Raw genomic sequence first — 26101 nt, forward strand, 5'->3', positions numbered from 1 at the left:
AAGATGAGACAAATCATGCACTCGTACAAACCAAAATTGTTTGTTTTCCACCTCACGGCAGAAGGCACACCGGAGGAGCTTCTCAGAACTGTGCTGCTCGGTCCTTAGCGCCGCGATAAGCGTACATTGCGTGTCGGGCACAGGGCAAGTGGACTGCCGCCAGAATACTTGAAAACCATATCTACAATCACTCCGCTTTATCTGCGCAGGCGGCAAGGAGACAGCATCCGCGATAACGGAAAAAGGAATATAGAGCAAGCAAAGAAGCCGATGCCTAGGCCGCAGACAGGAGCGAACTTCTGCGCCAGCTTCGATTTCGAGGGCGCGACTATCACGTGAGAAGGTTGTGAAAATGTGTTGACACGCCACCGGCGTATTGTACCGGCGAGAGGAATGGAGGTAAGTGAGCGGACTAGTGTCTCGTTTGGCAAACCTTGATTTTATTACCGGAAAAACTTCCTATCGAAAACTGTGACTTATCTGCAAAATGGCAAATGCTTGGAGCCCAGGATCTCGCCTTTTCTCGGCACTTATACCTTTTATCTGCTTCGAGTGTGACCTGTGCATTCCCCGAACACTTCTGCGCAGCTTCGTCTTGGTGGGATGTGTTTGTGCTTGTCTGCTAACAGCTCAGTAGGCTGTGTCTGTACTAATGAAAGCTGACAGATATACTGCAATTTTTGGTCTTCTTGTTGTGCACATAGTGTGAGAAAATGCAAATACCTCAAAGGACGCTGCTGTTACGGTGTTATTAGGGCTTATACTTATTAGATAGGTGGCGCACGGCATGTTCAGAACACGTATTGGTCCAGAAAAACGCTATGATCACATTGGAGCCAGTTCGAAAGGTAGTGTACTCACGTGCGAAGTCCTTGACTTGATTTAGTGTTTTCTTTTAATTACTTCAGACGCAAACAACGTTACGTGTCCGACACACATAATACCTTTTATTCTGCGTTGGAATGTTCTGACAGTGATATCACCGGTATGATAGAGCCTAAATATAAAGTGCTTTTTTTTTTTTCGCAGGTTACTGTTTTCCGACATTATGAATAGATTGGTTCCATCGTGCATGAAAGAACCAGAACCCATATTTAAAAAGAAATATTATATTGTATAACGCAAGACTAGCCACATTACTAGAAACATTCAGCAGGCCTTGTTTCCCTCAATGGGACTCGCTTGCTTGGTAAATGGTTAAATGTTAAAACTAAAGTTGAATAAAATTTGCGATGATTAAATAACAATTACGTAGAGAGAAATTTAAGGAGAGGTTGCTTTTTGAGCTTTAATTGAGAGTTGATAGACTGATTAGCTTATGGAGACTGCCATCTTTGCCTATAAAAATAAATCACGGGGTCTTGATACTACATTCATAGTTCTCCATGCATGGACGACCACAGAAATCAACCACTACGCCGTCTTGCGTTCTAGGTCGACTGGCGGCAGTGACGAAATAAACTGCTTTCACCGGCACGGGCGGACGCCGATGCTGACAAAGAAAGAGACCAACGCGGCGCGGACGAGATAAACGGGGACGGAGCGGCCGCTCATAGAAGCCACGTCCCATGAATGCCCAGAAGCTGAAGCCCGACGCCGATGGCGGAGGCAGCGAATTCGAGAAAGTCGCCCCCGACGGAGCGATTCCACCACAGCAGCCGAAAGACGCATCGGCAGAGCAAGATTTCGAGGATGACAACGACTACCTCTGTGGTGTGGGAAACTACCGACCGGACTGGTTGCAGAAGTTCGCAACGTCTCGTTATTATGCCCTTGTCTTCGGACTGCTGGGCATCTTCCAGGGTGCCTACCGTACTTACCTCGTGGGCACCCTGTCCACAGTTGAGAGACGATTCTCTCTATCGAGCCGGGCCACCGGGATAATCATGATCGCCGATGACCTGAGTCCTATAGTGGCCAATGTCTTCATGATGGTCTGCCTGAGGCGCACCAGCAAGCCCAATTGGGTGTCGGGAGGGATGCTGTTTTCGCTGCTGGGGGTCGTCTCTAGCATACTCCCGTACCTTGTATACGGACCAGGCAAGCACTTGCTTGTTGATGTGCAGAAGGTCGCTGGCGTAACGTCTGAGACGATGCAGTTCTGCGGTACTTCGGATGAGGAGGCTGCGGCGGCTAGTTGCCAGGCAACCAAAGAAGACGCCGCGTCACTCGGACCTCTACTCTTCTTTTTCTTGGGGAACTTTCTCAACGGTCTCGGCAGTACGGCCTACTACGTCATCGGAACGACTTACATGGATGACAATGTTAAGAAGAAACATTCTGCTGTTTACTTTGGTGAGCTTCATTTCTGTGCTGCGTTCCTGTTTGGTGTTCAATGAAGTGCACCTGTTCCTTTTGAGTAACTGCTCCGGAGCTGTCCGCGCCTCGCCATTTTCTACTAGACCACGTCGTTTGAAAGGCACTGCTGGCGCAGCAGAAATAGAAGAGGTAATCGGCAAGGAAGCAGTTACGCAGAGGAGAAGTCAGAGATGTAGACTAGCGGAATGCATTTTGTTTGGAAGTCATCACAGAGGTCCGTAGCGGATGCGTTGCTTTGATGAACTGGTTTTTTAGTGCTATTTACACGTTTGATAAACGAGGCGTGATTTAATTTTTGCAGCAGTTTTGAAGAATCGCAATTCTTTTGATATTACAGGGGAATTGTTACTCGCAGTGCGACTTGCTGCATGTACTTTCAGGCCTGGCTGGTAAAAACACTCGTTCCATTAATGTCAGAAAGCTTCTCGTTTAATAATTATCATCTTTATTATTGCTTGTCTGTGACTGACAACCTCATCTGCCTATATAAGTGCGAGACTGTTTGTCCGCAAATGAATCTAATTTTCATTTTATTTTTACGTGGATCTTTCGTTTATGCCTGCCATTTCGCAGGTGTCATGTACAAGGTATTTTATTACGCCATTCGCGCGCAGCGCAAATTACACGTCTTGGAAAAATAATCACGTAAACTAAGCAGTCAGCAGAGTGACATCAGATTTATTTTCTGAGCACTCATATTTCCACAAATATAACCCTTCCGGACAGTTCCTCTGGTGCATTACAATATGGAACAAACGTGTTTAAGTTCAATAATAATTTGTATTAAAGCAGTCGGAGTGGAGAATGTGCTTTATGGGCCACTGCTGCGTTCCCAAATTAAAGGGGGTACCGGGCACGCGGGAACTTAAAACCTTTGGCTGTGTTATACTTGATGATTCGCCCCCAAAAATTATCATATATAGCGTGTCCATTTTGCGGCTTTAAAGATTTATATGCTGAAACATTTGTCGACTTTGCAGAACGCTGCAAATATTATCTAAACATGTGGCTATTTAAATTGAAAATACTAAAATTATTTCACTTCGAGTTGCAAAAGACGAAGACGTATACACTTTTGTCTTCAAGCATTATAACCTACAATCAACTTTCTGAATGCATATCTGAAATGGACCTGCTTGTTTTATTGATTTCAGGATCTCTATACGTCTTCCGTCTATTGGGACCTGTCCTAGGATTCTCACTGGCATCGCTCAGTTTGAGTTACCCGGAGGAAATAACGGGTAAGTCGACACTCCTAGATCGATGAGTAGGCATGATCATTACAAGGCGAAAGTTGGACCTTTTTGTTGCATCTAGCTACTGCTACAACAGCTGCTGAAACACCACGGGATCTGCAGTGGCAAACAAATGCATTAGTAAGCTGCGTTTCCGTTCATATAACCCAACCATCGTTATTTACTGCTGTAATTCCTTCCAGTATGATTGAGCTGTAAACTGGGCCAAGCTTCTGTACTATTTTTTTTTTTTTTTTTTTTTGCAAATGTTCTATAAGTCATAATATAGGAAATCGTGTAAAGTAATTTTTTGCAGAAACCGGAGAAGGCGTCTGCTCCTATAGTTGTGAGTCGACCACTTGAAAAAATCCTGTTTTAACGCCATTAGTCCCGCTTCCAGTAGAATCTGTTTCCTTGACGCCCTTGTCCCTGCACAAGTCCACAACAATGGCAAACCTCCACCTCCGCAGCCGGTGTGGAACCCCTCCGGGCAGGTGATGGGTCCTGTGTCTTCTTGGGAACCCCATCGGCACGTGACCAACGGAATACGGGAATAATGGCCGCCTCAGCCCTTATCCTTCTAAGGGGTTCATCCTTCAATCTCGTTACGTTATGAGGGACGGGGAAAATGTGCAATGATTCGGGGCACATGTACTTTTTTTTTAAATAGGCCGCTAAGATAGGGGAACAGATCGAGCATCAAAAGTGGGTCAGGAAGAGAGGGAGGGGGGGGGGAAGGGGGCTTGCATAACTTGGTGTATAAGGTGGCCACATTTTCTCTTAGCGTTCTCAACATCGCTTGTGCCCAGTGTATTTGGATTCGTATCCTTATTTTCTTCTTGGATGAGTGGATCTCCTCAATTGCGCATAGACACATAGTGCCCTTTTGCCGTTCTTCAGTTGTTTTATGGCAGCTATTGAATGAATATTAACTCCGAAACAAACAAACGAACAAATGAAAATAGCTTTTACATATGTCTTTCCTTTAAATTTTCCCTTCGGCATGTAGCAAATATTAACTCAGGCCTTGTTGCAATAGCACAGCGCATTTAATCACTCGTTTAAAGGCCAACCCCAGCGTTTTTATTTTTCTCTCCACAGTTTATTTGTGCTGAAATTTTCATGTCATTTCGCAACATTCTGGCCCTATGAGCCAAACATCGCAGATGGGTTACGTTTCTTATTTTGTAGGCAAAACCGAGTCCGAAAATTTCCTTTTGCGGATTCAGCCAAGGAGAATTTATGGGAAATCTTGCATCTGTGCAACGATTAGCACTCTCGTCTCTATTTCCCCCCCCCCCCCCCCCCCTCCATTTCTGAAGAACTGAATCTCGATTTTTCTGTTTTAGCCGGCACTTAGCCAATCAACGCGCACACAATACGTTTTGTGACAGTATCCGTGAGTCATAAGATGGTAGGTCACGACGTCATTGTTCGGTTGAAGTTCAATTTCAATTTTTCTTATTTAAAAAAACTTCTAGTCATTATTTTTGCAGGAAAAGAAAAACAGATTTAGGTACCGGAACGAGTGGCTTCTAAAGGATGTGATGTGATTATCAATTAAAGATTTTCAACATGAAAATCAGAAGTTGGCATTTAGGCACAACATTTTACATTACGTCATGTGAGTTCACCGCTGTGTTAACCGACAGTTCCGGACATTGGAGAATTTTTTAGCAGATTTGAATGTTTTTTGGCCAAGGGCATTACTGCGTGATGGAAGCCATTTGGCGAGTGGTTCTGCAGCGTGTGAGCAGATATGGGCAAAAATTAAAGAAGTTAGTGATGTTAGCGCACTTGACGCACGCGCACAAACATTCTATGTATAAAACAAAGAAAAAAAGCAAGGTCACAGGGGCATAAAATTGTGTTGCACCTCGCATAATCTTTTATGTCGTGTCAAAAACATTCTTTTTTATCCGTAACCTTGATCTTCAGACAGGGAGATCTGAAGAGGCGCAGGTAGACAGGGACGCATTAACGCATGCGGTTTACGTCATATGCCCTAATGTATGCCCGAAAGTCTGCAGGCGGTCCAAGAAAACTTTAAACTGAGATCAATATATAATCAGTGAAGGATTACAGCCATGCCAGCAATGAATGCTCTCTTCGAGCACCACACGGTATATTGGGCGCGAGCTTCACCACTGGAGCGGGCGGCGCTAGGGTCGATAGGAGCAAGTGGGATCACGTGACTCCCCTTATTGCTGCTGAAGCAGGCACTGGATTGAATTTATGCGTTTTACAAGCTAAACGTCACAGTTTTCTCAGAAGTTTTCCTTTTTTACGTGTGCCATCATCACACACTTGCATCTTGCATTGTCGCTGTTGCTTTAGTTTATTTAAGCTGTTGGCATGGCCATTAATGCTTTGTATAGACGACGCAACCCGACGCACGCTCCCCTTCCTACCAGAAAAATTAGCTGAAGGAAGCTTGGTTAAACAATTTGCCAATGTGTAAATAAGTGAGGAGTCATTGTTGTGTGTGAAACATGCGTTTCATCGAGCAATATTTCAACTGTATGAAGTTGGAGAACACCGTGAGTTGCGGCCGAAGTACTGGTACTAATTAAATTTTATGTTCTTGAGCTTATCACTTGTGAAGCTAACGAAGTCTGATTGCTGTCGGGATAGAAAATATACTGACTTCTCTGTCGAGCAGTACCTACCCAGAGCTAGGAATGTTCGTCCGAAACTGGAGAGGTGTCAAATAATGAAGGCGTTGATGCCCAAAACTAAATGTTTCTGCTGCCGCGCGCAGCGTTGCGCGTTGTGACGCGCCTTGGGCAACTTCAGCAGTAATTTCAAATGACTGAGAAAACAATTTTAACCATGCATACCATGATCTGCTCACGTAAGGGTCAACAAAACTACGCGGGAAAAGCATAAAACACCACCCGAAGCTCAAGTGGCAATGATCTCGGTCAGTGTGCAAGAAGGAACCCACCTCTGCGCAGTTGCTTTAAAAATTTATTCACGTCATTTCCACTAAAAAATTGACTATTTAATGATCAGCTGAATGACACCGCTTCGGCCGGCAGTGTGCGAAGTGCCCCGCATCTGTCACCACTTGAGACCTCCGTTTCTCTAGCAGAGAGATATGATTACCGTGCAAAGCAGCGTTGTAGCGTTGCAGCACGTAATTTTGTCAAAATAACTGTCGGGATTTATGACCACTTATTTAAGACGGGATCTGTCACATGCTCATTTTCTTTAGCAATAGCGACAACAATGCTGCATATTTACGGTGTCGTCAGTTCAGTTCAGTCGTTCAGTCGTGTCCGACTCTTCGTGACCCTATGGACCATGCCACGCCACGCTTTCCGGTCTCTCACTATCTTCCTAACATCACATAACTTCATCTGCAGTGCCTCGAGGATGCCATCTAACCATCGCGTTCGCTGCCTACCCCTACTCCGCTGACCCTCAACCTTTCCCAACATCAAATCTTTCTCCAGCGACTCCTCTCTTCTCATCAGATGACCAAAGTAGCTGAGCTTTAACTTTAGAATTTGACCCTCCAATGAGCAGTCAGGGTTTATGGTCGACAATATCGACTGATTTGATTTTCTGGCAGTCCAAGGAACTCTCAAGAGTCTTCGCCAGCACCACAATTCAAACGCGTCAATTCTTCGGCGGTCAGCCTTTTTCACAGTCCAACTCTCGCATCCATACATCACAACTGGAAAGACCATAGCACGGGTTATACGGATCTTGGTTGGCAGACTAATGTCTCTGCTCTTTACTAGGCGGTCAAGGCTAACCATTGCTCTCTTTCCCAGAAGCAGGCGTCTCCTAATTTCATGGCTGCAGTCTCCTTCCGAGGTAATCTTGGCGCCCAAGAACAGAAAATCTGTCACAGCTTCCACTTCTTGTCCATTGATGCTCCAGGACTTGATAGGGCAAGACGCCATGATCTTTGTCTTTTTAATGTTCAGTTTAAGCCCCAACTTCTCACTCTCTTCTTGTACGCGCATCAGAAGTCTCTTGAGTTCCACTTCACTTTCTGCCATTAAAGTGGTATTATCCGCATATCTAAGGTTGTTGATACGTTTTCCAGCAATCTTCACTCCAGCTGAAGACTCGTCCAGACCGGCCTTCCTCATGATGCACTCTGCATATAGGTTAAATAGGCAGGGCGACAGTGTGCAGCCTTGCCTCACTCCTTTCTCAATCGGAAACCAATCAGTAAGACCATGCCCAGTTCTGACTGTGGCCTCTTGTCCTTCATACAGGTTCCTGAGGAGACAGATGAGGTGAATTGGAACTCCCATCTCTTGGAGAGCTTGCTACAATCTGCTGTGATCTACGCAGTCAAACGCTTTCGCATAATCAATAAAGCAGAAGTAGATGGGTTTCTGGAACTCTCTTGCTTTTTCCATGATCCAGCGAAGGTTGGCAATTTGGTCTCTAGTTCCTCTGCCCTTGCGAAACCCAGCTTGCACGTCCGGAAGCTCCCGATCCACATACTGCTGCAGCCTACCTTGGAGGATTTTCGACATCACCTTGCTAGCATGCGAAATAAGCGCGATCGTGCGATAGCTGGAACAATCTTTGGCACTGCCTTTCTTTGGAATGGGGATGTAAACTGACCTCCTCCAATCCTGTGGCCACTGCAGGGTTGTCCAAATCTTCTGACATAACGTAGGCAGAATGTTAACAGCGTCATGGTTGAGGTTTTGAAGCAACTCAGCTGGAATGCCATCAATTCCGCTAGCTTTGTTCTTAGCAAGGCTGGTGAAGGCCCATTCAACTTCACTCTTCAGGATGCCCGGCTCGAGATCAGTAATCACAACCGCCTTATGTTGGGTTTGCACATTCGGGTCCTTCTTGTACAGTTCTTCTGTGTATTCCTGCCACCTCTTCTTTATCTCTGAGGCTTCAGTGAGGTCCTTGCCTCGTTTGTCCTTTATCACGCCCAGCTTAGCACAGAAGCTTCCTTTGATATCTTTGATTGTCTTATACAGAGCTCTTGTGTTCCTTAATTGGCTGTTGTCCTGAACTGCTTGGCACTGCATATTCAGGAAGGCATTCTTATCTCTCCTTGCTATTTTCTGAAAATCCGCATTGAGAACCTTGTATCTTTCTCTTTCCCCCATAACCTTTGCCATCCTTTACGGTGTCGTAGCAGTAGTTTAAACTCGTCGGAGTACGCTTCGACCGCTCACGGACTCTGTGAAATGCTTTCTTGCCCTAATACCTCAGTCTTCAACAGGCCTGGACTCGAAGTGTATATGAAATAAATACATTGATTCAGCATTAACGTGCAACTAAGCCACTAGAAAACTAAACTACCTAAACGTCCTAGGAAAACATCACACAGCAGCCAATGAAAGCGCTTTATTGAGAAGTGTCTGTAAGTTATTAATCGCTACAGCAGCTAAATCTGTGGTGGGTGAACTGACATAACAGTACGTTAATTCGGCTAACTTCTGTGGCCGGCCTGCAGTTGTAGAGGTTTATGGAGTGCATGTGCTCAATAGGAAGTGTTTTTTTTTTTTTTAATGCAAACTACTTGCCCAGTCACCGGACATTGTTTAAGAGTAGTTTGACGGGACACTTCCCTTCTTTCTTGATAGCGCAAAAATGAACGGTTTTTTTCCCATCGCTGGATCTTGATAATATTTGCTGCGAGCTGCTTGCATCTTCACTTTCTGCCATCGATATAGTTTGTTAAAGCCTATACCGCACAGAGAACTGGCTGTGTATGGTACATAATATTTACATTTGTGTTAGTTCTGACAGATATCGAAAATAAACGCTAAGGTTTCGTGGTATTGCCAGTGCAAATGTTACCCGAGTGATGTGACATCCTACTTTATTCGCATTGCCGTCGCCGCCGAAGAAGCCTCCTTTGTTACGTAGCATTTCATGCGGTTCTTTCGAGCAGCCAGCGACAGCGCGATGACCTTCCGACGTCGTTCTGTGAAGCGGTGTTGATCTACTTGCAAAAGCGGAAGTCGTGCGGGGGCTGCTCGTGTAACTTGTTTGCCCAGACGACAGGACAGCTGCCCTTTCGCCTCGAATGCCCGCTTCCTTTGGAAGCTGTGAATCATTGCGAAATATCCTTTGTTGGGCCATGCAGGAGACTGACGAAATGTGCGAGACGTCTGGCTATATCATAATACTTCTGTTCATTTCGTGCGTGAGTTGTGTTGATAAGAGACGAAGTTGTTCTCCGGCTGCGATCTTCAGGATATATACATAAACGCTGCTTTATTTTGGGAATGGATGGCACCGTAGAATATATGAGAAGACGTAAACCGGCTCCGGAGAAGAAAGGGCCATTGACAGACGCGTCACCGAGTGGTGCGCGTCTGCAAGTGAAGACTGCGTGCGGTCTTCGGCTTGCGAGCAACGGTTGTCGACGCATGGAAACTAAAATTTTTGACTCTGTTTCACCTAGATAGATCACGTCGTTCAGAATATAAAGGAAAGTAAGGTTTTGCTTGGTTTGTGCGGTTTAACGTACCAAAGTGATTCAGGCTATAAGAGAGGCCGTAATGGAGGACTCCTGAAATTTCGACCACCTGGGGTTCTTTAACGTGCACTGACATCGCACAGCACATGGACGCCTTGCTTTTAACCTTCATCGAAAAGCGGCCGCCAAGGCCGGGATTCAATCCCGCATCCTTTGGAACAGTATTCGAACGCCGTAACCACTGTGCCACTCCGGCGGAGTTAGAGAAAAGTAAGATACCCGATGCGTGCTACTGAGTTTGGTTTGGTAAAATAAAGTTTTACCAAAACTCAGGCGCACGCATCTTTAATTACGATGTGGCGTCTAAGTGTAAGAGCTAAATTTCACAATCAAGTTTTATTTACCCAGCTTATGAATTGGCAAATCTAGCATGTTTTTCCAGGTCCGTTCTGTCCTCTGACACCTTTAGCGAAGAAATAGTCCTTTTCACTCAGAGAGGCCTGTTTTTTTTTTTTTTCAAACTATTTCCAGTCCTCGTTAATAACACACGCTGTATGCGTATATTCATAAAGAACTGATTATGCATTAATTTAAGCATATACCAATAAATACCGATGCTGAATTAATATATAAATATAGGGCGGCTTTGCGATGTGATGCTAGTGTTTGAAGACGCACTGAATTCAGGGGAGCCCCACATAAATCCTTGTTATGGGTAGCGGCCGAAGGCTAAAGCTTCAGTGCATTCCTGCAGGGAGGGTTACCTTCATGTTCGTAAATTCATGAACAAGGACCAATTTAAAAAGGCTTCGTCGCAAAAGTTCGAAGGCCACTGAGCTATTAGCTCGAATTCGTATTGTACAGAGCACCTCGGCTATTCGATTCGTAGCCACAGCTAGGAGATGCCATTGGCGCTGCTACGTATTAATGTAAGTAAATCGTGCATCATAATTAGATGCATAGGCAAACTCAGTCACAGCCCATATAAATACATATTACTAAGTGGCGGGACATTAAGCGGAATCTGATGACGGATTTTGTTTATGTGGAGAATCGTTCTGTAAATGGTCGCAGAAAAATAAAGGAAAGAAAAAAATTACCTGGATATACACAGCCCCATGCGAATGAAGTAAGTGTCCTGGCCACCGTCACCACCACCGCGAGCGTCCTGGTTAGCGCTGAATTGGATGTGGCCTACCAGTGATGCATACATCGCCTGTTTGAACCCGCGATTTTAGATACTAGATACAAGTCCTGGCAGACTGCGTAGCGCCGCGGCTTGAAGCAAGCCCTCTTTATGAATAGAATGTTTGCTTGGTTTGTGGGATTTAACGTCCTAAAGCAACTCAGGCTACGAGAGATGACGTCGTAGTGGAGTGCTCCAGAAAATGTCGACCACCTGGGGTTCTTTAACGTGCACTGAAATCGCACAGGGCGCAGATGCCTTGCTCTATTAGAAAAGCGGTCGCCGCAGCCAGGATTGGACCCCGCATCCCTGGGCACAGTATAGTCGAGCGCTCTAACCACTGCACTATCACGGCGGGGCTTACTAAAAATAAAGGGGTGCGCATACACTGGATTCGCGGCCATGCTCGCGATGCACATAATATTCAAGCGGATGCTATGACGCACATAAACACATCAGGCGATCCACCACCTTCCCCTCTTCCCCAGATCCGTTCCTGTCCCACGTTTCCGATTCGCAAGTTCTGCGCCAGCGAACACGCGCTCTCATTCCTCCGTGTTCGCACCCTCTCTTCCTCGTAGTCTTACTCGGCAGGAGGAGGTAACAGTGCGCCGGATCCGGGCAGGGGCGGCTCTGACCCCATCTGTTCAACATTGATGGCGGGATAAAGATCTACCAGTGACTGACAGGTGCCCTCACTGTAACACTGCACCCGACGTCTGCGATGTGCGTCACTTGTTGTGGACGTGTCCATCAACGACTGACATTAGGCAACGGATAATCATGAAGGTGGGCTTGCGGTGAAATCGCGATTGTAATTATGAGAAATGGACAATGGACAATCGCTACACTGCCAACCTTCTCGAATACATAAGCGCAACTGGACTTCACTCCTTCTTTGAACTTTCTATCTCCTGCATCCCATTCCCCCTTTCTCAACTTATGCCTTGTGGCAAACTTTTCGAAAAAAAAAATAAAAAATAAAGGGCTTAGAGTGTGTAAGTGACGCGTCAAAACCGTTCTACGGGAGTGAACTTGCTTTTTTAGAAGAACATGTGACTCTGACTGCATCTGATAACACCTGCCACTGTATATTGTGCACGTTTCGCTACATAGACGTTAGTTGTCAGTCTGCCGTTTCTTCGTTTCGCCATCAGGCAAATCTGCAACCGCGTTGCTTTATTCATGTTAGGTTTTACTTACCTGGGGTTGCTCAGGTTCTGCTTGCATAATGCAGATAAAACAGTACAAATAAAACCAGGCAACCAATGACTGCATAACTACCAATTCTGCTATGTACACACATTGAGCAACGCTTCAGCATACTGCCATGTTCTGCCGTCGAGCTGGAATCCTCCGCGGTATACTCTGTTGTCATTCTCTTTGTGACTGCGCTGTTTTTTTGTAGGTTGTTTTACGTCGTGTTCTTCTTTCATGCTGCCCCATTCTTACATGTGCACGGTGGAACTGTCATGTCAAGATTCTCGCGGGAAGCTTGAGAAGGCAGTGCTGCCATACACTAAATGCACCCGTCAGCGACTCTTCTGCGATCCGTTCTTTCGATTTCTTGCCATTGGTCAGGTCCGCCTTCGATGAAGAAGCCGATAAAAGGCATCTTCGCTTGGTTCTCTGTCATGACGTCACAAAGCACTACTACAATGCTATAGCAGAACAAAATAAAGAACTAGAAAGAGCCGAAACAAATTAGGGCCAATATATCATTAGAATAATTCTTAATCTCTGACGGGTAACACGTAAGATTAGGAAACAAGGTGGTCTTCAGTTGGGCCCACGTCATGTTCGCCGAATTATTGCCCGACGCGTTCGGTGTGTGTTGGTGGAAATGCCTGAGTGATGCGTGCTCTATTACCTGAGTGTTTTTATTTCTTTCAAGGCAGAAAACTGGACTAGTTGGTGTGTCAACATGAATAAAAAGACTAGCGCATTTAATACGGACACAGACACAGTCCTGTCTTCTTCTATGTCCGTGTCCGTGTTAAATGCGCTAGTCGTTTTATTAATGTTTCTATTTCTAGATCGATGGGGGGGGGGGGGGGGAGAGCGGGGGCAGGCTAGGAGAGAATGAGTCATTTTTGCCGGGCCCCCCATAAAAATTAGGCAACGTTTACAAAGTGTCATTCTGCAACAGCAGTTGGGGAGTCTGCGCTCGGGGTGAACCATGTATCTGGACTTGGCACTCGAACGGCGCGGCAATGAACTGCCTTTCAGCTTTCTCCCTCTCTCTCTACCTCCCACTCCTTCATTTTTATTTTCTCAAAACTGGGAAACTTGTCCTCAAAACTTATCGCGCTAAACTTGCCCTAAACTGGCCACTGGTTTTTCTTTTTGAGCGGCTTTCAGGAGAGGTCCCTATACAACCTAATGACCCTCGATGGATTGGAGCCTGGTGGTTCGGCTACATCTTCGTAGGTCTGGGCATCGTCGTGAGCACGCTGCCCATGCTCTTCTTTCCGAAGAAGATCCGCTCCAAGTCGGAAGCGAACAAGGAGGAGGCGATCTCCAAGGAAAAGAGCCTCGCAACAGAGATCAGAGGTATAGTGCATGTTCTTTTGGCTACCATGTTCCCACTTGCTTTTTAGGTGGCGCTCATAAGAGGGTCATGCTAGGGTGCCTCGATGCCAGTGAGAACGGCGTAACTGGCATCGAGGCACCCTAGGTTGGTCACCACTTCTGATGTGGCTCAGCAGCAGCAGAGATGTAAGAAGTGCGCAGTAAATGTTATGTTCAGCTGATAACTGCGGCAAAAACATGGCAATGGAGGCAAATCTAATCATTCATGGTAGCCCAAACGTATTTTCAAAGGGCTCAGAAGCAATTATATAGTCAGATTTTGCGGTTGATTGACGCCTAAAGAACCTGGACTTGCTGCCGTGTGGAATATAATATCGACGACAATGCACCCGTCCTTGCTGTTGTTATGGCTGTAAACCGCCATGTGACATGTATCGATGAAATATTCTGGATGAGCATCCACGTAAAAATGTGTATTGGTAGTATCCCATGAAGCGCATTGCTGTAACCTAAGGTGATCAAGAAAGGTATAACGTGTTACAAAGCACGCAGGAACTCCTCTTCGCATTACGGGGTCGGCTTCTTTTGGAGCACCCCATCAGCGCCAATGGGCAGAACGATGCGGTTGGGTGGGACCATCGGATTTGTGTGCGTACGTGTGTGTGTGTGTGTGTGTGTGTGTGTGTGTGTGTGTGTGTGTGTGTGTGTGTGTGTGTGTGTGTGTGTGTGTGTGTGTGTGTGTGTGTGTGTGTGTGTGTGTGTGTGTGTGTGTGTGTGTGTGTGTGTGTGTGTGTGTGTGTGTGTGTGTGTGTGTGTGTGTGTGTGTGTGTGTGTGTGTGTGTGTGTGTGTGTGTGTGTGTGTGTGTGTGTGCTTCCATACGCGCGAGTGTCTACGTGAGTGAACTGAGAGATAGTTAGTTAAAAGAGTAGTACAGCGGACTTCACAGGCGCAAGTGACAGCACCGTTCGCAAAACCCGAACGGAAATGCAACGTATTAAGTACGCTGTAAGCACGAATCACCTTGAAAGCGAGTAAAAATGGAGTAACTTATCTAGCGTACTCCCTATCAGAGTCAACGTATTGGGCGCGCAATTCACCTATGGAGCGAAGCCGCCATTGCGTCCCATAGCGTCCAGGAGCAAGGGAGATCACGTGAGTTCTCTTACTGCTACGGGAGCATGCGCTCAATTTAATTTACGCGTTTCAGAAGATAAATGTCGCGTTTTTCTCTGCGATTTTGTTTGTTGTCGAGTGCCAGCATTGCACATTTTGATATTGCGCTGTTGATTGGATTGGTGAAGTTTATTTGAGCTTTTTCCATCGTCCTTTACTGCTCTTTACGTAGATGTCGAACGTCCGCGTTGCAATTACGAAGATTTTACTCAAAGTTCCCGTATCTTCTTATACTTAACCTCAGGACTCCTATCAACGCGTTCAAAGGTCTTCTGTGATGAATTATTACGTCAAAGAAATATTGTGTAAGATGGGAATAAACCTCTGTGGGGAAGAGTATTTTTAGTGCCGAAAGTATGCACCAGGGCTTGAAAAGGATAATTGGCATTCTCAAAAAGTGGTAGCGCTCGCTGCCATAGTTGATACAGGGCTGTACTCGTAGCACAAGAAAAGCTAAGGATTATCTCCACCAAACCCACCTCACAGCCCAGTCAAACCGATTTCGTCGAGGCGGGTGAAAAGGTCTACATTTTGCTTTATTTTTGCCTCACTTATACAGGATACATCTTTTTTAGACTGTATGGGTGATGTTCTGTTATCGCATTGAGAAAAGAAAACGTGAACATAGGTTACACAACAGGGCAACTCAACCACTGAGAATTAAAGCAGGTTCTTAGCAAGCAACATCTCCTAGCCTGCCAGTTTCGGTTTGATAACGTTGAAAGTAAAGGTTACGCACCCATAAATACTCTTGCATAGAAACCACCAATAATATTGATTTCAGTTGAACTTTTCTTTAAATGTTGAAATACATGACGCATATCAGAACACTTATAGATACAGATGTACCCGCGCAACAGAAGTCAAAGTAGAAGCGGAATAAAGATTACTTCAGATTATGCCCAGTTTTAACTAAAACGTCTCAGGCGGGATGTTTTTACTGCTCTCAGTACCACAGAGCTGTAAAGGTCGACGGCAATAAATCACAACTTCGCATAAACCGAAAGTTGAAATTAAGCCAGCTGGAATTTAAGATACTCCATTGCTGTGCAAATTCTTGCGAAATTACCTAAACATCCATAGTTTGTGTTTTAAGACTCTTAGTTGTTTGCTTGTTTTCAGAGGGCCTAGAAGGAATCGGAAGGTTGGCCCGAAATCCCGTCTACGTCTTCAGGCTTCTTGGAGGCATCGCCAGCTACATCGCCTTCGCTGGCTATTACATCTCCTTCCCACGCTACACGCAGCATCAGTTCTCCCAGACTGCATCAAAGGCTAGTCTTCTTGCTGGTAAGTTCGCAGCCCCGCTTATTTCGACGTCAGTTCACAAGGAACACGCTTCCGGTCTTTGAAACGCATAATAAAACAAGCGCCTCTACTTGTTTTACGAAATCAAGGCGTAAAAACAAGCATGAGCATACATAAGCATCAAGTTTCTTTCGAGCTTGCTTAGCATAATGAGAGAGGTAAGGCTTGCTAAGATTTCGGATGAGAGTTTCGTTAATCTTAACAGGGTAACTTGAGGTGCTTTTATAGGAAGAATTATTGTTAGTTCCTAGTACACTGATCACTCCAGCCATGAACTCTCAGCACCCACCCAACTCCAACCCAAACATACAGTCACAGAAAGGAAACGAAAACAGACAACAAAATAAAGTACTTTCTGTGTGTTTTGATGTCCCTGCAGCGAGTCTCTGCGAGGAAATGAAATCGATGCGAGACGTTATGAACGAGTTACATACTCAGTAAACGCTCTGCTTTTTAGTGCTTCAGAATATCTTTTATTGAGAAAGCTTTACTTCACGCTGTCAAACCCGATTATGTACCTTCTGCGACGACTGATCTTATGTGTGTCCAAGACGGAACTAAGCAACAGTCCACTTATAGGTAATTCACATATATCATGGCATACGCCCGGCTTACCCCAGGTCATCTGGGTGGACATTGTCCACCATGATGGCCAGGGTCAAACCACGACAACCTTTTTTTGTTCGGGAAGGGGGGGGGGGGGGGTCGACAGAAGACGTTTCACATCAACCGCAACAACAAATTCAGCTGCGCCAATCAAGAACAAGTGCGCAGCTAGGGAGCAACTGTTTATCCGTCTCAGTGTAGTACACACATCTTGGAGCTGCCACTACGATTACAACTAATAAGAGAACTAAGCTTTCCGTGTGCAATGATGGGTACTTAACAGATTATGCACAAGTCTCAAATTTTTAGCAACATCACGGCAACGTTGAACAGATAGTCGTTCGGCGTTCCGTGCACGATCCCAAAGACTAAATAGGCGAAAGCAAGCGCGTGCGCACGTTGTCATTCATTTCACCTCTCCGGTACACATCGCTGTAGGCTGCACTACGCTGCAAGCACGCTGTACGCATACGCATGCCATCCGTCTGGGAAATGATGCCGTGACATAGCCACACTTATTGTCGCACCTCTCATTTCTGTTGAGTACTGCCAGGTGCGGATGGAACACGTACTAGAACTAGCTTCCAGCAGGAGGCGCTGCGTGAGACGTAAGCGCGGTCCCACTATATGAAAACAGCCTTCAGACGCGTGGCTTTGATTCTGTTCGCTTACTGTTGTGGCATTCGCCGCCCCATTGCCGCCTTTGGTTTAGGAGGTCGAGCAATGAAAGTACAGCGCTCTTTGATTTGTACAATCATATTACTGCTGCCCTTCACAATATTACCGAAAAGTTGGAGGGCTGTGCAGCCAGCTTACTCAGGCCATGCAGGGTGCATGGACGCTGAGCGTCACCGTGCAGCAAAATCTACCTTCTTTTGCATTTCGTCAAGAAGAGCAAGGCTGATTCGTAATCTACTATGGCTGAGTCGTGTGCCTCTACACTGGGAATTCACGCAGGGCCCACATATATATTGTCAAACGTCATCGGCATCATTCTGGGCGCCATATTCGTGCACAAGGTCAGGCCGACACCAAGGGTGGTCGGCATCCATGCTACGGTCGTCGGCATCATAGCTGCCGTCGGCATCACTTCACTCATGGCCATCAACTGCGGCTCAGTACAGTACCCGGTCGTTCCAGATGCTGTTGGTGGGTGAGCGGCTATTTTCACTCAATGTTTAAGGCGCTGTATTGCAGAACCCGAGTTCGCAGGATCGAATCTTGACCACGGAGGCTGCTTTTCGATGAAGGCAAAAAGCAAGGCACCGGTGTATTGTGTGGTGCCAGTGAGCTGTAAAGAACCCCAGCTGGTCGAAATTTTCGGAGCCCTCCATTACAGCATCTCTCGTAGCCCGAGTCGCTTTGGAATGCTGAAACATAAAATTAAACCAAGCTTTCGACCGTCTTTAGCAGTAAAATTTTTAACTCGTTTTCCCTAGAGCAACATGAAAGTTTCGCGCAGTTTATACTTCAAATTTTGACAGTATGTGGACAGTTTGATTCCTATCCTTATTCTTTTTTACATGCACAGATTGAGCATTCAAAACCAGTGCAGTGATGGTTGCGAGTGTTCTACGAGGGTCCATCGTCCAGTGTGCGATCCTGTCACAGGGACGCAGTACTTCTCCGCATGTTTTGCCGGCTGTCCGACCAGCGCCTCTAACGAAACGGTGAGTCACCAAGTGTTGCTTTGTTTCCAGTGTCGGAAAAGTCCAAATGAGAGAGATGTGATGTTTCAATGGGCTGTGCTATTCTCAAAAACTCGAGCAAGCACATGTACATTCCCTGGCACAGATATGAGTCCAAGAGTGCCGATAACCGTAGAGATCGCAGAACTGCAGTTCAGTGTTTACAAGCAATGACGGTGACCAAAGTGATGCACTCCAGAAAACTGGACTTTGCTCTTTTTCTTTTCCCGTGGCTTTTCTGCTGCGCAAATACTGTTACTTGTTGTACAGCAAATGTAGAGTTAATAACACAGGAATAAGGACATAAAAATTAGATCTTTAGACCAACAGTGAAAGTTATTTATCTCCGTCCTCTACTATTTTGCAGGGTTTCGACGAATGCCTGTGCCTGCAGTCTGAACATGGTATGAACAGGTTTACACAAGGCAGTGTTATTAACGGCAAATGCGAGCAGGACTGCTTCGACGCAATGGTAATCTTCGCCGCTGTGGTCTTCGTAATCCAAGTCATACTGGGGACGACTCATGTCGGTTCGACTCTCATCATGCTGAGGTTTGTGCAATTACCTTGTTGAGTTATCGGGACTAAGACCACAAACATTGTGGAGAACGCTTAAAGGTTCGCCTTTAAGGGCACCACGCGATAGCGCAGACTGCCACCCCTCATATACAAAACCCCGCTTTAACCAAGCCATATCAACCTTCTTTAGTGGCCAGGGGGTAACGTGTCTAACACAGAACAAAGATCCTGCAGACTGATTTTCTGATTCTTAGGCAAGGACAATTGGAGAGATGAGACATGCCTATGTTTTTTCAGTATACAAAGTAAGCATGGTGATGATGCTTTAAGACGGGTTAAGATACACAAATTTCCGGATTGATTCAAAGCTGTGAGTGCTGTACCACAATATGAACGTTGGTCATTGAGTCTGAGTCTGACGCTATGAGCGTCAAGATCATATCTCTAGCTATATAGAAAAAAAAAAATTGCCCAATCTTGGCAGTAAGCAAACATTTTGGTTTCGCTGTGCAGATGCATAGAACCCAGGGACAAGAGCCTGTCTCTGCTGACGATGTCAGCTCTGATGAATGCCTTCGGTAAGTGGAAGAACCAGTTTCTGTGGGCGCTTTAGCTTTGTGCATGCTCGAGAATTAAACGAGAAGCCGAGTTAGTGAGTTGCGGCACTCCAATTGTTGCGGCTTTGTTGTAACCCATTAATGCTTTCGTTCAGTTTTGGAAATTTCCCAATTCCTAGTTTCAATTTGTGCGAACATTTTAGCTATCGCATACGCCCCGTGCACCGCCTATAGGGGCGCCACTGAAAGCCGTCTAGTGCTTGTTTTGGAAAGTCTTTCCGCGATACGAGTTGCCGCTGTTCATGCGTCGCTGCGAGGATTGACGATGTTCGAGAGGATTTCTTTTTCAACTCCTGCCGATTTTTTTCTGGTGGCCTGAAGCATAAAGTTAAGGTTGGCTTTTGTGCAGAGGCGAAAACATTGATGCTGCTGCCACCCGATAGAAGCTAATGCGTACGCACCCCAGGTGCCTCCTACAAACAAGCGCTAAATGACCAGCTGCATTTTTGAGCGCTGCTTTTCTGTGGGTGTGCGGCATCGACTGATCAATTTCTTTAACAGAATAATCGCTGTTTTTTTGTTTTTCATTTACTCTTCCTTTGTTTTGCAAGCTCTTTTATTGTGTGCTCATGGTGACGTGCCTCCATATAATATATGAGACATTCTGCGCCACCCGCCATTACACTATGCCAGTACCGCGCTCTTATATGCATATCCCTTCATCGGCCGAATTCACAAGACTTTAATGCAATGTCGCTAACGGTCCCATATCGCAAAATATTCGGCGTCACTGTCATTCGCCAAAAGCGTAGACTGATGGGCGAGCTGGTACGACATTCTAGGAATAATGCAGCGCACCTACCATTACAATGCCGTCGGAGACTTTCAAGCTCTAGTTTCCCCTCCATTTTATTTTTATTTAACTTTTTTTTCTTGTGGACTATCTGCTTACTATTTTACTCCAGTCTCTTCTTTTTTTTCCTGATTTTCTGTTCTGTACATCTGTCTCTCTCAACACACTTTGTCATTTTTTTTTTTTGTATATCCGTTGAGGTTGAGAGGTTGACATTGTTGCTGACTGCAGGGGAGATTAGCCTTTAGGGTTCTGCCGGCATTTTATATATCCATTGTTTTGTTGCTGTTCTTTGCTTTTCCTGTTCTGTTTCCTTTTCCTCGTTTTGTCTTCTGTGCCGGTTTGAATGCTACCTTTTGGAGGCTTTTTTCTTTTTTTTCTAGGCCAGCGTAGACCGACTGACCACTCAGACCTCGTTTCCTTTATCTTTTCTAATCGAATTTTTTTTTTAAATTACCTCAATCAATCCACCTGCAATGACCGCATTGCCGTATTTTTCTCGGTTTTTAAAGAAAAAAAGATAATAGGAGTAAACATCAACACTGGGGTACTGCTTCCATCATCGATCAATAAGGATAGCCCTGAATTACAAACATATTACATTAAACCTTCTGTAGCAAATTTGATGACGCCATCTTTACCATGGAGCTCACTTGTGCAGTTATTGCTATTAAACCGTAAAAAAAAAATGCATGTTCTGAATGCGTGAACTCGAGTAGGAAAAATCTCGCGGTATGTTTTGGTGCACCCTGGAAGAAACACCGCGATATTTAAGTAAGGTTGGTGAGAACACCACACCAGCAAAGATTTCACACATGGCCATCCTGTTGTGAGCACTAACGTATCTTGAGATAACATTGGCATGTGGACCCGGGCAGTACATTTACGTTGCGTATTGCTTTCTATCCTGACAGCCTTCATACCGTACCCGCTCATCTACGGCGCACTAACGGACGCCTCGTGCATCGTCTGGGAAGATCGGTGCGGCGAGCGTGGATCCTGCTGGCTGTACGACCTCAAGAAACTTCGCTACCTCATACACGGAGTCACAACGGCGCTGCTGTTCACTGGCTGCATATTCCAGGCCTGCATGGCTTACCACTGCAAGCGCATCAAAAACTTCTACGAAGATGAAGAGGACGCTGACGCCAGGCGTGGGGGCGCATTGCCTGGAGACGGTGTTCAGGAACCCCTCAGACAGGCTGGCACAGAAGCGCAGGAGTTACACGCGATTGGTGCCGGCGCTGAGCACCGCCCGAGGACAAGAACGACGAGCATTGATAGCTGGGAGTTTCAGAATTTTAACCAGATAGTCAACGTGACGAAGTGAATGCCCTTATTTATCGTGGCTATCACGTGACTCTTCTTCGGCCTTGGGCCGTCAGAACAAAGGAACCCTATTGTTCTTCTGTGCTAACCTTGGTCCTTATTGGCTGAGGGGGCGAAATAATAATTCAGCGAAAAACTTCTCTTTACGTAAGCGGAACGAACACGAATCGCCCTTGTTTTTTGTTGTTTTTCTTTTTTTTTAGTCTAGAACCACTGCAAGTTAGCAAAATCGGGTAGTACAATAGGTCTATACAAGCAATTTAACTATGCAGAAGTAGTCTTCGATGGCAGAGATATATTTTTAAATAAGCTTTTAAATTCTTGATATTCATGAAGTGCTCGACGGGATCACGAAAAAGAGTAAAATTGAGTGAGTGTTGCAACTCCATTCGGTCAAACCCCATCTGTTTCTAGATTAAGAAGTGAGCAAGTTGCTTAAAGATGCGCTACAACTATCTGTTCTGAAGTTCCGCCTCTGCCTCATGTTGAAAGGCACACATTGTCTGAAAATGACCAAGAAACGCTTACGAATTATTGTCGTTGTGTTTTGCTTAGATCAGGTATGATCCAGCAGAAACCTTCACAATGACGACTACATGGCAATTGCTTCCGGACTGCAGGGGCAAAAAAATACTTTTCAAAATGCCAAAATCTTTATTGATTTGCTTATCATACTCATTTTTTTTTTCAAGGGGAGCAATAGGGCTACTTCCGGAGGCTAGATGTCAATCACTTGTGAAGTGAAAACAAAATTTGGTTTTATTTCGCTAACCACGCAGGGCACAAATTTAGCCGTCTACAGCGTGGCAGCGTGGCTTGTTAACAGTAGATGTCTCATGTCCGAAAAAAATATCTGGCATCCGGTGTTCGCTGAAGACTCCGAAATGACTTAGCAAGGCTGTCGGACTACATGGCAAGGAAGGGTACCAGGTATTAATAAGTTGAGATGGAGATTCGCCCTTCACTTTTACGGGCAGAGGCAGAAATGGCTGCCACTCAACGGAGCCAAAAGGTTTCAACCGCTAACGGTGTAAATTCTGTCGAGGGCGGAGTAAAACGTATCCTGACTCTGGTTCCTTCGGGAACATGCAGGCGCGTGACCACCGTCGAAGGTGGAAGGAAAGGAAAAAATAACTGAAAAGAGGAGCAGAGTTTATTAGAGACAAGCGATGGATGCCACTCTTCCATCAAAGTGGTTCTGTGGGAGCTTGTTTTTAGGGTTTAAAGGAAATGTACGCTGTTTGTTGGTGGGTCTATTGGAAGCGACACCTTTAACGGGCGGCGCACAAAGTGACGAAGACATGCTGCTAGCCCAGTGGGCCTGACAGCAACGCCTTCTGAGTGCACGTCAGCGACAGTCAGAAGATCCTACTCTCGAGGGGACAACAAACAGAAGCGTACAAAAGTAAAGGAGTACAAAGAATGCTAAAATGCGCAAAAGGTGCACGTAAAGAAATGTGCTTATAATATGTTTTACTATGAAAATGAATGAAAGCCCAATGCTGTGCATTTCCGTAGGATTGGCCCATCTATCCTCTCTTATGTTTCAGTGAACAAGCATAAGAACCCGCAGCCAGCGATTTCATCGATGTGACTTTGTCTGGTGCTCCTTGACCTTGAAATAAAACATTTTATGGCCACTCGCGGCAACATGAATAGATCAGCTTCGCTTGCAACTCCACGAGAGCACTACGCCATCACCGCAGCCCACCGTCCCGCCTGCTTGAGTGCCAGTCTCTCGAGGTGTGTGCTGCATGTCATCGTCTTCATCATCATCCATCTGTGCGCGATAATTACAAAACACACCGCTATCATATTGCCTCTTAAGGCGATTCAAGGAGCCGCGAAGTTTTATAGTTCGTCATCAATGATGCCCTGATCATCAGTTTCGCCGATCTTTATCTTGAAATCAGCTCGATCTCAAATACTGAGCCTCGAATGGAAACCTATACTGAATTGAAGCCCTGAATTCTAGAACATCAAAGTAGCATTTGGGTTAACCACACTATATCTTCTGCCATACTTTTATTTTAATACTGCTCGCAATTTGAGCCTTCAGCGTGGAACGGCGGTGACCACTATTGACCTTTGACCTTTAGGCGACCCCCGTAGACGACCCCAAGCTAGGAGCTGCCAACTTGGGTCTCTCGTTTCACATGGGACGGTTATGTCGGAATCCTGCTAGGACCCAGGCATTTACCTTACCCCTATAGGCCACTAAGACACGTTCATATCGATTGGTTAAAGCGGGGCTTTATATGGGGGCTGAGGAAGAAGAAAAAGAGAAGAAGAACGCTCGGTCGCCCACAGCTAATGCTTTCGCTGAATATTTGGTTCAGCAGCGTTGAGCCCTTGTAAAATTTTTATTCAAGAAACAAAAGTCATAGCAATACAATGGCATACCAAATAATATCAATGTGTGCCCCAAGATCGTTACTGTCATGAAGCAAAATTTTGTTCCATGTGCCAACGAACGCTCCTCTACAGTACTCCGCCGGGTAAGGGCACCTGGAATATAGCTCTTCAAAGCCTCCTAGCAAATTCTTTGTCGCACTTGCGTTGTTGGCGTAAATCTGGGGAAATGGTCTGTACCCACGAAGCGAAAATAACCCCTAAATTTGGTGTCGAATTTCATCGAAATGTGAAAACGACAAAATTAAGGCTGAAGACAAGTTGAATTAAATTTAAAAAAAGAATATGAAAGAAGATTGAGACAATCGAAATATCCCGGAAAAATAGGGCAAACTCTGACACAATTTCAAAACTACTACAAATTACAGACATCTACCAAAGGCGATGATTAAGTTCTTTAAGGGTGCCGATAAAACTATTTCGTTGCACTTTCACTTTAATTATCAGTATTATTTCCTCTTCCGCTTCCTTCGTCTTCCTCTTCTAAACGTTAGCCACAGCCTTCAGGCTTCTTCCGTCACTTGTCTCTGGCTTCGTCATATTCGTAAATGTTTTCCATTGATGCGATTTTTGTTTGACGTGAACTGCTGCATAACCACCCTGACGGGAACAACTTACAGGATACTTGATTAGTCAAGGGTTCGACGAAAGTTCGTCTGGTCAGGCATGGTAGTTGAGTAAAAAGAGTTTCAGTCACTGACCAAGTCAATATGAAAAAAGAAGACGTTTCGGAACCCCTACGGGTTCCTTGATCACGGGTTCCTTGATTGTGATCAAGGAACCCGTAGGGGTTCCGAAACGTCTTCTTTTTTCATATTGACTTGGTCAGTGACTGAAACTCTTTTTACTCAGGATACTTGATTGAGGTTTTCAGCGAAGGAGAACATGCTGAAAGCGTAGGAGGTAGGTGAGAAAATGTGATTTTTCTTCGATGCCGACTGGGCCCTCAGATAAAGGAAAAAGTACTCGTGCCCCTTCCAGTATGTGTACCTCGTACCAGACACGTTGAATATATATATATATATATATATATATATATATATATATATATATATATATATATATATATATATATATATATATATATATATATATATATATATATATATTTTTTTTTTTTTTAATTCTTGACAAGCACACGCAGATTGAGTTGTCTTTATCGCCTTTACAATCCAGGGGCTACGCTGCGCAAGCTTCACTCAAGTGTACAGGTTTTTTGTCTTGCATTACCTGGCAAGCTTCACAGATGAATCAGCAATATTCTTTTTTTCTAGAGTGCATAGCTTGACAACACTTTGCAGGTGTATCGTGACGTGAAGCTACCAAGAGAACGAGGCGACTACATAGTGGCAGGAACAAGAAGAACCAGAACGGTTTATTTGCAGGCATTTTTATACAGGCCGTGGGCGCCACTGCGATAGGTAGTACAGCACCTGTCCGATACAGCATTCAGTTGATGAAAAAACACATCACAAGAAATTTTACTCGGAGAATATATTAATCACGCTAGTTGCTGAGAAACCAGCCTCTGGCAAGAAATTGTTTTCATGCTTCATAGCGGACTAGGTGTGCATTTTTAGAGCACAGCTCAACGTCAAGGATGAAGCGTTTATTTCGCTGGATCTAGCCTTTCGGCGAGCGTGCCATTGATGCGCATGGCTCTTAGAAACCAGAAATAAAATCACCTTCTCATAGTGTAAAAATGGAGTCATTGCAGATATCTGAACAAGTATACATTAAAATAGTTTGACATTCAGCTGACCGCCAATATCACCACAGAAGTGTTTCTATCAAGAAGGGGACTGCAGTCGCATTAAGCCCAGTTTACATCAATACCTCAATAAAAAATAAGAACTATGCATATGTCGTGAGAGCTACTTTCAAACTTGACAAAATAAATCTATGCCTTTCTCTGAATAGTGCTTCGCGGCGGAATAACATCTAGGAACGGAAGTATTGACTTCG

The 26101-nt window shown here is 45.2% G+C and overlaps 1 protein-coding gene across 1 annotated transcript; it reads left to right on the top strand.

Annotated features, from left to right (window-relative positions):
* Positions 1 to 242: 242 nt before the first annotated feature.
* Positions 243 to 23366, top strand: LOC146207643 (solute carrier organic anion transporter family member 74D-like). Its single transcript, XM_084589374.1, has 10 exons — positions 243 to 399; positions 1435 to 2295; positions 3474 to 3560; positions 13523 to 13714; positions 15990 to 16154; positions 17736 to 17931; positions 18310 to 18448; positions 18834 to 19018; positions 19499 to 19563; positions 21310 to 23366. The coding sequence occupies exons 2-10, from the start codon at positions 1569 to 1571 to the stop codon at positions 21723 to 21725; spliced, it is 2172 nt and encodes a 723-aa protein (XP_084445500.1). The 5' UTR covers positions 243 to 399; positions 1435 to 1568; the 3' UTR covers positions 21726 to 23366.
* The last annotated feature ends 2735 nt before the right edge of the window (positions 23367 to 26101 follow it).

The sequence above is a fragment of the Amblyomma maculatum genome, chromosome 1, assembly GCF_055883805.1.
Source record: "Amblyomma maculatum isolate TAMU_Amacu chromosome 1, ASM5588380v1, whole genome shotgun sequence".
Lineage (NCBI taxonomy): Eukaryota > Metazoa > Arthropoda > Arachnida > Ixodida > Ixodidae > Amblyomma > Amblyomma maculatum.

Coding starts and splice junctions, on each gene's coding strand:
- LOC146207643 (XM_084589374.1), top strand. CDS start 1,569: ATGAATGCCCAGAAGCTGAAGCCCGACGCCGATGGCGGAGGCAGCGAA. Junction 17,932..18,309: donor GTTCCAGATGCTGTTGGTGG/GTGAGCGGCTAT, acceptor TTACATGCACAG/ATTGAGCATTCAAAACCAGT. Junction 19,564..21,309: donor AGCTCTGATGAATGCCTTCG/GTAAGTGGAAGA, acceptor CTATCCTGACAG/CCTTCATACCGTACCCGCTC.